Raw genomic sequence first — 18,943 nt, 5'->3', positions numbered from 1 at the left:
GGATGTGGGTGAGAGGTCGGTGGTGAGATAGACGTGATCGAGGTACAGTGACAAGGTTAACATTAAATGCAAATAGATATAAGTAGATACAAGTTAATCAAGTTGGACACTGCCCCTGTCCCACACTGGGCTCATATTCTTAATCACCTTTTTTTTTTTTTTTACAGAGTAGTAACTGAGGCATGGAGAATTGAAGTGATTTGCCCAAGGTCACCCAGCAAACATGTGCTGGAACTGGGATTAGAACCCAGGTCCTTCTCATTTCCAGGCCTGTGCTCTACCCACTAAGCCACACTGCTTCTGCTGCTGCTTCTAGGCCAGCTGGCCCCTCTTCTGCTCCAAAGAACACCCACACATCTCTGCTTCTGCCATTACTCCTTTTCCTGACTCTACTGGACTATACCTACCCAGTACTGCAGCCTCATGGAGATGAGAGCAGTGGGCAGAGGGTGCATCAGGGTTGGTCACTGTGAACACCACTGCCATGTGCTTAAAGAAGATGGACCTTCTTCTGAAGTGTTAAACTTACTCTGTGTGCTCAACACCCAAACCCTTCAGGAGAACCACCCCAGTTTATTGGGGTGATTAGCTCACCTTTCCACACCTACCCCACCAACCCAACTAATTCTGCTTCCTACCTACTGAGTAGATATACATATGTAAAACCGTGCCTGGCACATAGGAAGCACTTAATAAATACCATTAAAGGAATATATACACATATACATATATACATATATACATATGTAAGTTTATCCGTCTTGCCTGTAAGCTCGTTGTGGGCAGGGAATGTGTCTGTTTATTGTTATATTGTACTCTCCCAAACAGTACTCTGCACAGAGTAAGTGGTCATTAAATATAATTGACTGACTGTACACACACATGCACGTACATGTAAATATATTCTTTTTAATGATATTTGTTGAGCTCTTTCTATGTGCCAAGCACCATACAAAGCCCTGGGGTAGATCCAAGCTAATCCATCTCCATCCCCCGCATCTTACCTCCTTCCCTTCCCCACAGCACCTGTATATATGTATATATGTTTGTACATATTTATTACTCTATTTATTTATTTATTTATTTTACTTGTACATATCTATTCTATTTATTTTATTTTGTTAGTATGTTTGGTTTTGTTCTCTGTCTCCCCCTTTTAGACTGTGAGCCCACTATTGGGTAGGGACTGTCTCTATATGTTGCCAACTTGTACTTCCCAAGCGCTTAGTACAGTGCTCTGCACACAGTAAGCGCTCAATAAATACGATTGATGATGATGATGATGATCGTGTTGGACACAGTCCAAGTCCCACATGGGGCTCACAGTCTTCTCAGTCCCCATTTTTCAGATGAGGTAACTGAGGCTCTGAGAAGTTGAATGACTTACCCAAGGTCACACAGCAGACAAGTGGTGGAGCCAGCATTAGAACCCAGGACATCTGACTCCCAGGACCATGCTCTTTCTAGGCTTCTCCACCACAGGCTCGCTTCTGCCAGCAGTTAGGGAAGCAAAGGGCTTGGTAGTAATGTATAATGCGGGTAGCCCATTCCGGTCACCTTTCCTCTCCTTTCGTTTCTAGGCTCTTACTTTTCTATAGGTCTGGTTTGGTTAGAATGTTCTGTGCCCATTTCACAGGGGGAGAAAGGGAGGCACCAGGGACCTGAGGTGTTTGCCATCAGTTTGTGAGTCAGTGGCCAGGCCGAAAACAGATTCCACACCCCTCCTCCTCTCTCTACTGTTTGCTAGCCTATGACCGCCCTGCACTCAATGCTTTATTTTTTAATGGATTTGTATCCATGTTGTTGATCTAATCTGTCCTGAGCTGTCAGCGTAAGATGGTTATGGTTGGGGGCTGTTATTGGAACTGTAATTTGTGACCTGCCCCATCTGTTTCAGAAAGACCAGGATAGGTTGCTATGGAAAGCGGTTGAAAAATACCATCGAACCCGAATTCCCTTTGCGTATCAATGGCAACTAATCTAAAAAATCCATAATAACATTCTGGGCCCAAACCTATAAATACCAGGAAAGGAGCAGCCATGAAGGCTTGTTTGTCACTTCTTAGAATGTGTTACACTGTACATCTTGAGCTTGGCCCTCTAGGGTGTGTACTATACACAAGGGTGGTGTTTCAGAGAGGACAGAGAGAACTAGGCCAAAAGGGCAGAGGCCGAGTCTATAAAATGGACACTTCAACAATGATCCTGCGGATCTGATTGGCATACTGGACAATTTGGGCCAGAGAGCCAGTTTTTTCCCCAGTTGTAGATAATTACCCCGCTGCTCCACTCAGCCTGTGTATTCCAGACAGAGCCATAAGGAATCAGAGGAATGGCTAAAGATGACTCTCCCTACCAAGACACCAGCCCAGCTCCTAGACTCCTCTTTGACTGACAGGCAGTTTCTGTGACACTAGGAGGCAAGATAAAAGACTGTAGGATTAGACTGAGCATACGTCCTGGAGCAACTGAGGTAGTCCTGGATTTTGGTAGGTTGCCTCGAACAATTTTAGAAAAGTTAGGAATCGCTCAATCGATTTTACAAAGATCCTCAACTCCTCTTACTTTAAAGGTTTGAACTGCCTCATTTGGTCCCTGACCAGTTTAGGTCCATCAGCATTCTGGGACGTGCAGTAGAACTATCTTCTCCCCGCTCTCCCAATCTCCAAGCAGAAAGAGGCGAAAATACAAGCTTGAGATGGTGTCTGAGAGACCCAGTTTTCCACAAAACGTTTAAGGGCCAGTTAGATCCCATCAAGTACTGGGAAATTTCTCCACTGTAAGGTGTCCCCACCCCCCAAAATAGGTATTTACTTCAAAAGCTCTTTCAGAAAGGAGGTTCCTCAATCCCCCTTGGTACCTTGTTTGAATATCTAATATCTAATACCCTGTTCTAATAGCTTAATAATAACAATAATAATAATAATGATAACATTAGTTAAGTGCTTACTATGTGCCAAGCACTGTTCGAAGTGCTGGGGGGGTTACAAGGTAATCAGGTTGTCCCACATGGGGCTCACAGTCTTAATCCCCATTTTACAGATGAGGCAATTGAGGCACAGAGAAGTTAAGTGACTTGCCCAAAGTCACACACCTGACAAGTGGCGGAGCTGGGATTAGAATCCATGACCTTTGACTCCCAAACCCATGCTGTTTCCACTGAGCCATGCTGCTTTTCTTACAAACTTCCTGAGCAATAAATGTTTCCTTATGTAGTACAGTGCTTTGCACATAGTAAGTGCTTAATAAATACCATTATTATTATATTATTATTATAGTAGTAATAATATTTTTTAAGTGCTTACTATGTACTGAGTACTGTACTAAGCGCTGGGAAAGAATACACATTAGGCACTTTAGACACAGTCTCTGGTCCTTGGAAGGTTTATGATCTAAGAGTATATAGTGGGAAGAGGGGAGTGGGAACAGACCATAAGGAGAGATGAAACAAAACACCGGGCAAAAGTAAAGATAACACAAAATAAAAACATGGCTCAGTAGGGTACTGTGGCTCAAGGAGCGGAATTTCAGGCTCTTCGCAGTTCAGAGTCCATAGTCATAACTGCGGCCACAGCGACCGCTCCTGAGGTTTTGTGGGGGCGGCACCTGACTGTGGCCATTTTTCTCCATCCTGCCAGGATGATGGGAGGCAGGTTGGGATGGAGTTTCCTCAGGAAGGCAGAGGAGAGCCAGTGTGGGACCCTGGGGAGGCATTGTGGTGTCCAGTGGAGGAGGACCCCAAGAGCCCTGGGAGTCATCATGGATTCAGGAACTTGCAAACGTTTCAAATGATAGTAATAATAATTACTAATAATAATGCTATGGTACTTGTTAAGTGCTTACTATGTGCCAAGCACTGTTTTAAGCACCGGGGTAGATACAAGTTAAGCAGGTTGGACACAGTCCCTGTCCCACATGGGGCTCTAACAGTCTTAATCCCCATTTTATAGATGAGGCAACTGAGGCTTAGAGAAGTGAAGTGACTTACCTACTCTTGCCATAGTTCAGGGACCCCACTCACTCATTCTGCATCCTGCCCGTCATACACCCTCATGGGGAGCAGATAATACCCACTCTGGAGTCCGAACATGTTTTTTTTTTCTAACTACAAGCAGTCCAGCTATACCATTATGGAGACTAGCCATTCCTTTTCCACAACTACCCAGACTGGGGAATCTGCCCTCAGAGTTCATTTTTCAGGCAAGGGAAGGGCAGTGGCTGAGAAGCTCCCTGGAGGGGATGTCTCTCTACTGAAACGGCCTAAAAGCGGGGTGAACCCATGAGAGCGGGGAAATCACATCGTTTGAACTTGCTTCTAACTGAAGGTTGAACCTGGCCTCACATGAGCTATAATGAAACCAGCGATTGCTCCTCCCTCCAGGCCCTCACTCCCCAGCCCCCACAAGGGCCAATACGGCTTCAAGCCACCCAGACTGAGTGAATTCACCATGGAGATTGAACTTCTAAAATAAAAGAGTGAACTGAGGTCAGTTAATCCCAGAGAGTCCTGCAAAGCTGCGATACACACGGAGGAGAGAAAGGGAGTTAATTTTAAAACTAAATAAAAATCCGTCCTGTGGGGTATTTCTCTTAGCCAAGTCATGAACACCAGTCAAAGATTTTCTCCTTTTCTTTTTCCTTCGGTCCCTTTAATTCAGCCTCCCGGGGATTAGCAACCGTCCTGCGTCAGCCTTACAGAGAAGGAGAGGCCCTTTCATGGGGCGAATCCCTCATTTTGAAAGAGGGCACAACTTTTCAATGAAAGGCTCACAAGCCAAGCTGAAGGAAACTTATGATCCGATAGGCTTTGAAAAAGTGTCATCTGTGCCTGGAGACCTCTTGGTCACTTGGCTCAGAAAAACAGGTTTCTACTGGGTTGAGTATGCTGCTCTGGAAATCAGCGATCTGTTTTTATAGTTCAACCCTGCTCATTAATTAAAGGTGATCAGAAAACAGGCTAAATAACACACAAGGGACCAGAGTCTAAAAATGGGAAGAAGGCCCAGGAGTTCAGTGTCTGGCTCTGGCACAGAGATTAATCAAATCAATCAATCAACGGGACAGAGAAGCAGCATGGCTCAGTGGAAAGAGCACGGGCTTTGGAATCAGAGGTCATGGGTTCAAATCTCAGCTCCCCACTTGTCAGCTGTGTGACTTTGGGCAAGTCACTTAACTTCTCTGGGACTCAGTTACCTCATCTGTAAAATGGGGATTAAAACTGTGAGCCCCCCGTGGGACAACCTGATCACTTTGTAACCTCCCCAGTGCTTAGAACAGTGTTTTGCACATAGTAAGCACTCAATAAATGCCATTATTATTATTATTTATTGAGCATTTACAGTGTACAGAGCACTGTACTAAACACTTGGGAGAGTTCAATACTACAGAGTTGGTCGTCATATTCCCTGCCTACAAGAAGCTTACAGTCTAATGGGGGAAACAGACAATGAAATAGATAAAAAAAAATAAGTGAATAAAGATGGTGGCTAATCTCATCAGCCAAAAAAGAGGGTGATGATATTTTCTTCCATTTCTCTCAGCCCTTTCCCTCCACTGAAAGTAATAGATAAAAATGTTTTTCAAGCTCCTGACTTTCCTCACAAACTCATAGGAAATGTCTTCTTCAGCCACAGTGTTTACAGGCCTCATTTCTACTCTGGAGTTCTTTTAGACTGTTAGGAAGCTCTCTGGTAGAGGTATGGGCATATAGAGCATTCAATATCTGACCAACCAGATATCTAAAAATGGACATGTAACATGATAGAATGTCTATTTATTTTAGTATAATGTCTGTTCAGTGCTTAGAACAGTGTTCTACATAGTAAGCACTTACATAGCATAATCATTATTACTTTTTATGTTTATTTGACTTAGGCTGAGGCAGCAAAAGTATGTCATGTTATTTCATGTCAGGCAGTCTGAGCTCTATGGGTTTTTCCAATGTGTCCAGTGTTAGCTTTTATTCTTTCATGGTATCAGTCACATATTAGGAATACTTTTAGAGTCTTGCTGTGTAAAAACAGCCTCGTGTATATGCAAAAATGATGTCAGTGAACAAGGATATCAGAAAAAGGAAAGAATGAGGGTTTAGGTGCAGGGAAGAGACTGAAACGCTGTAGCCTTGAGGTTGCTATGGAGCTGCTGGGGCCTGGGAAGGAAGGAAGAAAGGACAAGCAAGGAGAATAATAATAATTGTGGTATTTGTTAAGCACTTACTATGTGCCAAGCACTGGGCTAAGCATTGAAGTAGATACAAGATGATCAGGTCAGGCACAGTCCCTGACCTACATGGGGCTCACCATCAAAGGAGGAGGGAGACTGAGGCACAGAGAAGTTAAGTGATTTACCCAAGATCCTAAAGCAGGCATGTGTCAGAGCCGGGATTAGAACCCAGGTCATTGAACTCCCAGGCCCGTGTTATTTCCACTAGGCCATGCTCCTACTGGAGAGTGAAAATAAGACCCCGGCATCAACAAACTTCATCTTTAGATCAAAAGTAAACATGATTGATGATGTTAGGGCTTCATTTCCTGCTAACAGGTGATTCAGGGAAGTCAGGAAAGCCAGGTAATATTTATTGGCTTGTTGAGTTTGTGACATAACATGACATGACACTGCTCTTACTGCATGATTTACTTAAAAAGCCACTGCACACTGCAGCTTCCTGGTAAAATGTTCTGAGGAAAATATAAGACAGTGCATTAAAATGCATTAGAGAAGCAGTGTGGCTCAGTGGAAAGAGCACAGGCTTTGGAGTCAGAAGTTAGGGGTTCAAATCCCAGCTCCACCAATTGTCAGCTGTGTGATTTTGGGCAAGTCACTTAACTTCTCTGTGCCTCAGTTACCTCATCTGTAAAATGGGGATTAAGACTGTGAGCCCCCCGTGGGACAACCTGATCACCTTGTAACCTCCCCAGCGCTTAGAACAGTGTTTTGCACATAGTAAGTGCTTAATAAATGCCATCATTATTATTATTACTTAACTTCCCTGGGCCTCAGTTATCTCATCTGTAAAAGGGGATTAAGACTGTGAGCCCCCCGTGGGACAACCTGATCACTTTGTAACCTCCCCAGTGCTTAGAACAGTGTTTTGCACATAGTAAGTGCTTAATAAACGCCATCATTATTATTATTATTAAAATACCTTTTAGTTCATGACCTTGGACATGAAATACCTGTCACCTTCCTATGCCCCAGTTTTCTTAGTTGTAAAAAAGAGATCACATAAATAATAATAATAATGGTGGTATGTGTGAAGTGCTTACTCTGTACCAAACACTGCTCTGGGGTAGATAGAAGTTCATCAGGTCCCACATGGGGGCTCCAAATCCAAGTCAGAGGGAGAACTGGTACTGAATCCCCATTTTGCAAATGAGGGCACTGAGGTACAGAGCAGTTAAATCACTGGCCCAGGGTCACACAGCAGGAAAGTGACAGAGCTGGAATTAGAACCCAGGTCCTCTGACTCCTAGGCCTGTGCTGTTCCCACAGGCCACACTGCTTCTCAACATTATGGAGAATGCAGAGAAGAAGCAGAAGAAGCAGCAGCATGGCTCAGTGGCAGGAGCCCGGGCTTTGGAGTCAGAGGTCATGGGTTCAAATGCCGGCTCTGCCAATTGTCAGCTGTGTGACTTTGGGCAAGTCGCTTCACTTCTCTCGGCCTCAGTTCCCTCATCTGTAAAATGGGATGAAGACTGTGAGCCCCCCGTGGGACAATCTGATCACCTTGTAACCTCCCCAGTGCTTAGAACAGTGCTTTGCACGTAGTAAGCGCTTAATAAATGCCATTATTATTATTATTATTATTACGTTACTGACAAAACTCTTGATTGCATCATGCTTTTAAGATACAAAGAAACTTCACCTGCAATTACCTCAATATACTATTGTCATAAGAAACATCCAGCGGGTGTGCCCTTGTGTGTGGATGTCACAGAACAGTCTGCTTGCCCCAAAACATAGTAGAGTACATGGTATTTGGTATAGCATTTGTTAAGTGCTTTCTAGGTGCTAAGGACTGTTCCAAGTACTGGGGTGGATACAAGGTAATCAGGTTGGACACAGTTCTTATCCCACATGGGGCTCACAACCTCAGTCCCCATTTTACTGATGAGTTAACTGAGGCACAGAGAAGTGAAGTGACTTACCCAAGGTCACACAGAATCAATCAATCAATCATATTTAATCAATCAATCAATAGTATTTATTGAACGCTTACTGTGTGCAGAACACTGTACTAAGCGCTTGGGAAGTACAAGTTAGCAACATATAGAGACGGTCCCTACCCAACAGTGGGCTCACAGTCTAGAAGGGGGAGACAGAGAACAAAACAAAACAAATTAACAAAATAAACTAAATAGAATAGATATGTACAAGTAAAATAAATAAATAAATAAATAGAGTAATAAATACGTACAAACATTTATACATATATACAGGTACTGTGAGGATGGGAAGGCGGGGGGGATGGAGAGGGGGAGGAGGGGGAGAGGAGGGGGCTCAGTCTGGGAAGGCCTCCTAATAAAAGCAGCATGGCTCAGTGGAAAGCCCGGGCTTTGGAGTCAGAAGTCATGGGTTCAAACCCCAGCTCTGCCAATTGTCAGCTGTGTGACTTTGGGCAAATCACTTCACTTCTCTGGGCTTCAGTTATCTCATCTGTAAAATAGGGATTAAGACTGTGAGCCCCCTGTGGGACAACCTGATCACCTTGTAACTTCCCCAGCGCTTAGAACAGTGCTTTGCACATAGTAAGCACTTAAGTGATGGAGTTGGGATTAGAACCAATCACATATTCTAGCCTTTTTGCCCCAGTTATAAATCCACCTGTGATAGTCAATATCTATGAAGCACTGAGAATCTGTCTCACTGCTTTCCTCTCCATCCAAACTGCTACAATGTTAATCCAAGCACCTATCCTACCTCGCCTTGGTTACTGAATCAGCCTCCCTGCTTGACCTCACCCCAACTCCTTTCTCTCCCCACTCCAGTCCATACTTCATCTTGCTGCTTGGATCATTTTTCTACAGAAACGTTCAGTGCATGTTTCCCCACTCGTCAAGAACCTCAGAGATTGCCCATCCACCTCTGCATCAAACAAAAACTCCATGTTATCGGCTTTAAAACACTCAGCCACCTTTCCCCCACTTACCTCACCTTGCTGCTCTCCTACTACCAACCCAGCCTACACACTTTGCTCCTCTAGTGTCAACTTACTCGCTATACCTTGATCTCGTCTATTTCACCATCGACCTCTTACCCACGTGCTGCCTCTGGCTAAAAAAGCCCTCCCTCTTCATATCCAACTACTCTCCTCACCTGCAAAGCCCTGTTGAAGGCCCATCTCCTCCAAGAGGCCTTCCCCAACTAAGCCCTCAATTCCTCTCCTCCTACTCCCTTCTGTGTCATCAAGATTTGCTCCTTTTATTCACCTCTCCCTCAGCACTTATGTCCTTATCCATAATTTATTCATTTATATGAACGTCTGTCTCCTCCTCTGGATTGTAAGCTCTTTGTGAGCAGGGAATGTGTTTATCAACTGTTGTACACTTCTAAGCACCTAATACAGTGCTCTGCACTCAGAAAACGCTCTATAAATACTTGATTGCTTGATTATCTCATCTCTTTTCTGCCTTAGAAAAAAGTTCAACTAACTCCCGCATCCCATTTATGGGACGTGCTAACATCCCTCTGTTTTTTCTACTGTGTGGGCAAGGTACAAACCAGACTAAAGATGGGCACATCAAGAACTACCTTGGTCCATGAGCTCTGTCTTTTCCCCCTTCTAAAATGCACATAAATCTAGTCTGCCTCCCATTTAGAGATGCTACCAGATGCAAACACCTCCCTTCCCCAACTCCCTCTAGCCCCAAGGGTGAAGATAGGTCTCCAACTGCGCCACATTTAATTAACTTCCTGCAGACACAGGAGACAGTGGGTAATTTTCATAACCAAATGAGAAGGAAAATGCCTTGTCTTAGTGTGGTAGTGAGTAATGTGGAATGAATTCAAAACAAACCAGAACAGCAGAGCCCATGCTGAACCAGAGATGTGGTCGCCAATGTGGTTTTAGAGTTTTTATCACGATTATGTGGTTCATAGATTCTGGAATTTATCAAGACCCCAGAACAAGCAAAGGTCGCAGTGTCTTCAGCCTGACAGGGACAGAACAAGCAAAAATCACAGTGTTTTCAGCCTGACAGGGAGACCTTCAGGTCAAATAGTCTATTTCTCAACCTCCACGAAGGCAGCAGGCAGGTGATTAGCCTATTTTCAAAAGGTGTGTCCAAAACCACCCTCAACTTCCTAATCCAGGATTTTATAACAACCACGATCAACTCATTCTGCTCTGTGGTTATTCTAGGATGACCACTGTCTTCTCCAAAATAGAGCCCCCCCCCCACCCACCCAGAACCTCCAAAGGACCCTAAGACACCTACTTCTAGTTCCACCCTAGGGCCCTTCCTTCTACAATTTAAAACCACTTCCTCATGCTCTGTTTATGGAGCAGATGGAAATCTTCCAAGATTAATAACCCTTCAAAGAGTCCTCCCATTGTTAAATTAACCCAAATTCCATCTTTCATAAATACGTATTCAGCACCCAAAGCAAACTAGCTCCTAGGAAAAAAGAATAAATCTTGTAAGAGACAGGACTCCTGCCCTTGAAGAGCTGACACTAAAAGGAGATCCCTAAATGCAGAAATTGAGGTGGAATAGAAAAGCAGCTAGACTCCAAAAATTAGGCACACAATGCAGTGGGAGGGCGGGGGAAGGGGGACGGGCAGGGGGAAAGGGGGAACATGGGAGGGGGTGTTCTGAGTTCTAATCCTGAAGTTCAACTCTTGCTCTTCCAATGGGTAATAAGGAGTTCCTTGGAGAAAAGAGTCACAAAGCAGTGAAATGTTCTTTCCATTTTTCCCTCAATTCACTACATTATGAGTGCCCCCACCCCAACTCCACTGCATAACTTTCTCTTGCCTGTTTACCCAGAATTTTCAGGATTCAAGGTGCCATGTCTTCATTTATATTAGTGACTCTCCCTCCCCTTTAAGGCACTACTTTCAAAACTCTTTACCTTTTCTCCCGCTGCTTCCTTTTGTAGCCAGAACTTGGGAAGACTCGAGAAAGAAGCAGCAGTCTGCCTGGATGTAATTTTTCCTATGGATTATATATCCATGGGTTGGATGGAGGAGTCCCCGAAGGTAAGTAGGACACTGCAAGAGAAAATACCATAGACCAGGAGAATGCTTGAGGAGTGGGTATAAGTAAGCCATGCCCAGTTAAATCCACTTAAACTGCCATGGAGTATTAAACTCACACTGTGCTCAGTAAGTGCTCAATAAGTGTTCAATAAATACCACCAGCTAATGGATGGAGCCTATCTCATTAATGGAAAAGAAGATGGTCATAATTCAGGACCTGAATTACTGAGGGGGAAATAAACCTTTCAAAGAGTCTTCCTCCTAGCCCAAGTTGACTAACAATTTATGGTGAGTGAGTGGAAAAAATGCTAGTTTCATTTAATTTACTCCCTGAATATCTCCCACTGGAAGAGCAGTCTAGTACCAAATTTTTGAGGCTAGGTAAGTTTCATCTTTACATTCAAAGTTATAGAGAAGAAAGGAGGAGGGGAAAGAGTGGTTGATGCGATGAATACCTAGCTATGTGGCAATGCATTCTACCACAAGTTGGAAGCTTCAAGTTTTTTCTAGTCCCTTTGCTCAGCCTAAAGGCCCTGATGCATTGCCCATCACCAATGCCAGGAAGTCGAGCCAAATTGCCTAATTTGCAAAAGTGAAGCCCACTGAACTGTTGATTTGAATCCTCCCCATCAATTTCTTTTTCTACCTACTTTCCAGGTTGAACCAAAAGGGCACCAGTGGGCAGGGCTAAGCAAGAGGTAAATGCAAACCAAGAGACAGACTCTTACAGAACTGCACAGTTACTATCAGTCTGAATAATAATAATAATAATAATAGTTCAGTGCTGGGGTAGATAATCAGGTGAGGCACAGTCCTTATCCCACATGGAGTTCACAATCTTTAGGAATTGTAGTTCAAAGCTGTAGTATAATAACTGTGGTATTAGTTAAGTGCTTAGTTTGTGCCAGGCACTTTATTAAGCACTGGGATGGATAGAAGCAAAGCAGGTTGGACACAGTCCTTTTCCCACATGGGCCTCACAGTCTCAATCCCCATTTTACAGATGATTTAACTGAGGCACAGAAAAGTGAAGTGACTTGCCTATGGTCACACAGCAGACAACTGGCAGAACCCATTACCTTCTGACTTGGGAGAGTACAATAAGGCAGAGTTGGTAGACATGTTTCCTGCCCACAGTGAGCATACAGTCTAATCTGCCTTTGCCACTGCTGTATGATCTAGTATTTGCCACTTCATTTGCCACTTCACGCCTCATTGCCTCTCTGGGTTTCAGCTTCCCCATTTATATATTGGGAATCAGAAAACTACCTCTCCTACTTCTTAGATTTTGAGCTCCATATAGTACAGAGACTCTGATCTGATTTTCTGGTCTCTACCCCATTGCTTAGCCCAAGGCTTGGCACAGAGTAAGCACCAAAAAATACTATAGTTATTATTAGCAGTACTGTCAATACTACCCATAATAAATCCAAGTGGATGGTTTTTTTCCTCCAATTTCTTTTTTCAGGAGCACAAAACTTACTTGGCTCCTCAAGGAAAAGATTGTCTTAGGAGGACTTTTTCCTGTCATGGCTCTGAATTCTGCTCCCTCAGATTTTGGATGAAAGTGGTTCATTTTGCTACTCTCCATCCAACCCCAATTTCCTGCCCCTTCCACTCCCTTCTCCAGGAGCTGGCTATATTTTTAAGATTGTATTTTGAGAAGCAGCATGGCCTAGTCGAAAGATCATAGGCCCCAGAGTCAGAAGGCCAGGTTCTAAACCCATCTCCGCCAAATGTTTGCTCTGTACCCTTTGGGCAAGTCACTTAACTTCTCTATGCCTCAGTTCTTCTGTTCTCCCCCCTGTTTAGACTGTGAGCCCCATGTGGGACGCAGAACAGGAACTATGTCCAACCTAATGATCTTGTATCTACACCAGTGCTTAGAAGTAGGGAAGCAGCATAGTGGATAGAGCACGGGCCTGGGAGTTAGAAGGTTGTGGGTTCTAATTCTGGCTCTGCCACTTGTCTGCTGTGTAGCCTTGGGCAAATCACTTCACTTCTCTGTGCTTCATTTACCTCATCTATTAAGTGGGGATTAAGACTGTGAGCTCCATGTGGGATGAAGACTATGTCCAACCCGATTTCCTTGTATCCACTCCAGAGCTTTGTACAATGCCTGGAACATAGTAAGTGCTTAACAAATACCACAGTTATTATTATTATTACCAGTGTTTGACATATAGTAAGTGCTTAACCAATACCGTAAAAAAAGGAATGCTTGGTGGGTCGACTTGGTACAAGTGCCTGCAGGGTAACAGGGGACTGGATTTCCCCAAAGTGACATTTCTTCTTCGTGAGCTGACAGCAGGTGGCAGCTGATTCCACTGATCAGAGCATCCTGACTTCCCTCCTGTTTCCCTCCTTCTCTACCCTCAGCGATCGGGCACTGGCACGCTATGAAATCCGCTCCACCCACCCAGGGTGAACTGCCCCGGAATTATATCAGTATGAACTGCAAGGCTGTCAACGCCGGCCTGGTGACGGCCCGAGAGCAGTACCTGTTCCGTCATGTCAACGACATCCGCTGCAGCAAAAAGGATGAGAGGCATTTCCAGAAGGAACCCCCGCCCGTCCCTCCAGATGCAACCTATGGCATTCGGGCACGGTAAGGGTGCCCTAGGCTTCAGCCTCCTCTCTCCCTTCCAGGGCTTCAAAGTGTGACTTCAAGGACACAGGAGCGAACCGAGGGAAACTGATCTCAGACTCTCCAAGGCTGGGCCCGATGGGCTTTCTTACTGACTTGAGGAAAGTGTGAATCCCTCTTACTCAAAGTTCTCCCCCACACTAAATATTTCAGAACGTGTGGAGGGATTCAGTGATATCTGCACTGGAGGCCAGTTTGGGAGCTCTTTTAAGTACACGGCTGTGTTTTGAATGGAGATTTTTTTTTAAGTCAACTAAATTGCCCAGTGAGGGTTTTTTTTTATAGTATTTTGATAAGAGCTTACTATGTACCAGGCACTGTACTAAGCCCTGGGGTAGATACAAGATAATCAGGCTGGACACAGTCCAGGTTCCACACGTGGCTTGTATCTTAATCTCCATTTTACAGATGAAGTAACTGAAGCACAGAGAAGTGAAGTGACTTGTCCAAGGTCACACAACAGACAAGTGATAGAACCAGGATTAGAACCCAGGTCCTCTGATTCCCAGGCCTGGCTCCATCCACTAGGCCACACTGCTTCTCTGTTACTAGGACTAGTAAATGTAAAATAATCATTTTGGAGAGATTTTTGTTTAAAAGAAGTTTATTATTGCAAAGTCACATTTGGGAGAGACTTATTTCAAAAGAGTTCATCAGATTAAGGTTTTCTCACGGAGTTCTTGGGACAGAGAACTTTTGAATGAATGGACCGTGTCTGACGGTAGTTTTTTTGTATTTACCACAGCACTTGAAACATAGTGAGCATCTAACAAATGTTATTATTATTAACATAAATAATAATAATAATACATACCAAAAATGTCCTTGGAGGTTTTTATGCAAATGAATTTCTTCTGAAGTGTCATCACTCATATCCTGGAAAAGTCAAGTCACATTCAGGTCAGTAGGCTGTAGAGGTCAGTAGGCTATTAATCCTCTAGCAAGCAAAAGTTTGAGTAAGTGCTATTTAGATATGCTTAGGAATAGGGAGGACACTCGTGCTGTTTTCAAAATCAACCTATAAATTGTATTTATTGAGTGCTTAATGTGTGCAAAGCACTGTACTAACCGCTTGTTACAATATAACAGAGGTCAGGGGTTCAATGCCTGGCTCCACCAGTTGTCAGCTGTGTGACTTTGGGCAAGTCACTTGACTTCTCTGTGCCTCAGTTACCTCATCTGTAAAATGGGGATTAAGACTGTGAGCCCCCTGTGGGACAACATGATCACCTTGTAACCTCCCCAGCGTTTAGAACAGTGCATTGCACATAGTAAGCGCTTAACAAATGCCATTAAAAAAAACAGAATTGGTAGACACGGTCCCTGCGCACGGTGAGCTTACAGTCTAGAGGGGGAGACAGACATTAATATAAATAAATTATGGATTTGTACATAACTGCTGTGGGGCTGAGGGGTAGGGGCTGAATAAAGGGAGCAAATCAGGGTGATGCAGAAGGGAGTGGGAGAAGAGGAAATGAGGGCGTAGTCAGGGAAGGCCTCTTGGAGGAGATGTGCCTTCAATAAGGCTTTGAAGCAGGGAGGAGTAATCGTCTGTGAGTTATGAAGAGGGAGGGTATTCCCATCCAGAGGCAGGATGTGGGCAAGAGTTAGGCGTTGAGATAAATAAGGTTAAGGTACAGTGAGTAGGTTGTCATTAGAGAAGCCAAGTGTGTGGGCTTGGATGGAGTAGAAAATTAGGGAAATAAGGTAGGAGGGGGCAAGATGATTGAACCTTTTAAGGCCTAAAGTAAGGAGTTTTCAAAAGCTGGAAAACCTTTCGAAGTCTCTCCCATTGTATCTTTTAAGTGAGCTGGGCTATCCACGAGAACCCGTATTATGGTCTAGCTTTCAATATGAATTCTTAAATCGCTCTAAAGCCCAGTGGCTGCAAATTCCAGGACAAAGACGTGATGAAGTGCTGGCGACATCACCCGTGATAGTAAATGGGCTTCACATATGCAAATTGAATGGATTTTAAAATGGTATTTAATGACAATTTTCGCAGCAGACATTAACATTAATTGCATCAAAATGAAAATGCTGCATTAGGTTGCTGTTAGCAGCAAATACCCCAGCCATAAAGCTTTATCTTTATCAGCACCGGCTCTTTGGGACATGACAGGGCAGCTTGGCAAATGGCAGGCAAAAGGGCTTTTATGGAGCAAAAATATCCCCCAAAGCAGAGCCAAATCAGCATCAATTTTGCTTTATCTCTTCCTAAGTGGAGGTTAAATCGCTCCTGGAAAGCTTTTGCCTTGCCACCCAACTTTCCCTGAAAAACTACGGCCCTTACCCCATCAATGGAAGAGGTGTGTTTAAAAAATGATCATTCCCCCCCCCAACCATAATGAGGCTATTACTTTGAAGTTATGGGAGCTTGAGATCTCTTCTCTAATGACCACCTCTTACGGGAGCTGATGGTGTTTATTTCCTTTCTTTAAAAGCATGTAAAAGAGCAAATCAAATTAGAGGGCCTAACTGAGGAGTTGTTACAGCTATTTTAGCAAAACTCAGCAATCTAACTCACTTCATGTGACAGACGTGTTCAAAATAGCACCGAGAACTAAACGCTTATTTTCGTACGGAGAAAATCTGACGGCGGGGTTGGGAATTGTTTACAGATTCCTCCTGCTTTTCAGTGCCGCTCACGTGACTCGACTCATCAGCCAGCTAATGAGAAGGGAATTGGGGTGGCATACTCTGGGTATACTTGGGCCTGGAAGTCAGAGGACCTGGGTTCTAATTCTGGTTCCATCATTTGTCTGCTGTCATAATAATAACAATAATAATAATAATAATGATGGTGTTTGTTAAGCATTTACTATGTGCAAAGCTCTGTCCTACTGTACATTACATACTGCCTACGTCTTGCCCATATCCTATCTCTGGCCTTCTCCCACTTCATTCTGCATCACTCTTGCACTTACATTTGCACTTTGCTCCCTTTACTTACCCCTCCCTCATCATTCAACCATTCAATCACATTTATTGAGTGCTTACTGTGTGCAGAACACTGTACTAAGTGCTTGGGAAGTATTAGTTGGCAACATATAGAGAGGGTCCCTACCCAACAACGGGCCCACAGCACTTATGTACATATTACATATCTGTAATTTAATTCATACATCAGGCAAAAACTCCTCACTCTCGGCTTCAAGGCTCTCCATCACCTCGCCCCCTCCTACCTCACCTCCCTTCTTTCCTTCTCCAGCCCAGCCCACACCCTCCACTCCTCTGCTGCTAATCTCCTCACTGTGCCTCGTTCTCGCCTGTCCTGCCGTCGACCCCCGGCCCACGTCCTCCCCCTGGCCCGGAATGCCCTCCCTCCGCACATCCGCCAAGCTAGCTCTCTTCCTCCCTTCAAAGCCCTACCGAGAGCTCACTTCCTCCAGGAAGCCTTCCCAGACTGAGCCCACTCCTTCCCCCTCCCCATCCCCCCCACTGTACCTCCTTCCCCTCCCCACAGCAGCTGTATATATGTATATATGTTTGTATATATTTACTACTCTATTTATTTATTTTACTTGTACATATTTATTCTATTTATTTTATTCTGTTAATATGTTTTGTTTTGTTGTCTGTCTCCCCCTCCTAGACTGTGAGCCCGCTGTTGGGTAGGGACCGTCTCTATATGTTGCCAACTTGTACTTCCCAAGTGCTTAGTACAGTGCTCTGCACACAGTAAGTGCTCAATAAATACGATTGAATGAATGAATGAACGTCTGTCTCCCCCTCTGGACTTCAAGCTCATTGTGGGCAGGGAATGGGTCTACCAATTCTGTTATACTATACTCTCCCAAGCACTTTGTACAGTGCTTTGCACACAGTATGCACTCAATAACTAAGATTGATTGATTAGTCTCATTACTTGAGTGGCTTGTGGTTGTTTACCTCAGCTACCCTGCATTAGATTCTCAGTCAGCACTGAGTTCTTAGAGCTCTAGTAACTTGTTACGAGCAACATGTCTGTATGTGGGGACAGATGTAAAGTAGATAACTGAGAACTCCTACTATATCTTCCTCTTCTCTCAACTTCCCCATTGCTGAGCACATCACCATCCTCCCTGTGATAGAAGCTCACAAACCTGGTGTCGCGTTAGTCTCCTTGACTGTCATTCTGCTCTCACACCCAAGCTACTGTCAATACCTGCAGATTTTTCCTCACAAATATTTTACAGGTCCACCCTTCCTCTCCTCCCACATGGCCACTACCCTCATTCAAGTACTCGATAACCCCTTCATCCACAGCCTCAAAATATCTCATAGTATTCACGGTTTTTAACCTTGAAAGATACACCTGCATACAGGGCACAACAAAACAGATACAAAGTCTTCTAAAGGCACTTATATTTCATCCAAGTACTTCCCCAGTCTGACCTGCCTTCTGTGTCAAATACCAACCTTGCTGTGCATCCCTTAAGCACTTTGATCTTCACCCAAGTCCTACAACTCAATATATTGTTACACTCTTCTATTTCCCCTGCCTCTAATTCATTTTAATGTCAATATCCCCCGTCTACCAACTTTATGGTGTTGTACTTTCCCAAGTGCTTTGTCCAGTGCTTCGCCCACAGTAAACACTCAATAGATACCTTTGATTGATTGACTAATTGATTGTGGTTGGACGAGTGTATCAACTTCCTCACTGGTCTCCATCCTCTCCCCTACTGAGTCTATATTCTGTGCTTTTCTTGTCTTGTCTTATGCTGTCGAGTCATTTCCTATCCATAGCGACTCCATGGATGCAACTCTCCCAGAACACCCTGCATCCATCTGCAATCATTCTGGTAGTGTATCCATAGAGTTTTCTTGGTAAAAATATGGCAGTGGTTTCCCACTGCCTTTTTTCGCAAAGTAAACTTGAGTCTCCGCCCTTGGCTGTCCTCAAGCTGCTGCTACCTGCACGTGTGAATTTTGATCTGTAGCAGATTGCCTTCCAATCACTAGTCACTGCCCAAGCTAGGAATGGAGTGGACAGGCCTCTGCTTGACTCCTTCCCACAGTAGAGACTAGTAGAGTACTGGAAACTCTACAGGTGCAATTCTGGGAGGGTATATTTCATGCTACTGTCTGGACAATCTTACTGAAACATCATT

General features: G+C 44.1%; 1 protein-coding gene across 1 annotated transcript in view; it reads left to right on the top strand.

Moving 5' to 3' along the window:
* Positions 1-18,943, top strand: part of CFAP77 (cilia and flagella associated protein 77) — a 156,236-nt gene that overhangs the window by 81,336 nt on the left and 55,957 nt on the right. The window contains exons 2-3 of the mRNA XM_038745612.1: positions 11,101-11,200; positions 13,580-13,808. Coding sequence (XP_038601540.1) covers positions 11,101-11,200; positions 13,580-13,808 — 329 coding nt within the window. The remainder of the gene's footprint in view (positions 1-11,100; positions 11,201-13,579; positions 13,809-18,943) is intronic.

Source organism: Tachyglossus aculeatus, chromosome 4, assembly GCF_015852505.1.
Source record: "Tachyglossus aculeatus isolate mTacAcu1 chromosome 4, mTacAcu1.pri, whole genome shotgun sequence".
NCBI lineage: Eukaryota > Metazoa > Chordata > Mammalia > Monotremata > Tachyglossidae > Tachyglossus > Tachyglossus aculeatus.
Note: the sequence above shows the minus strand (reverse complement) of the source record. Positions and strands in the feature narration are given on the sequence as shown.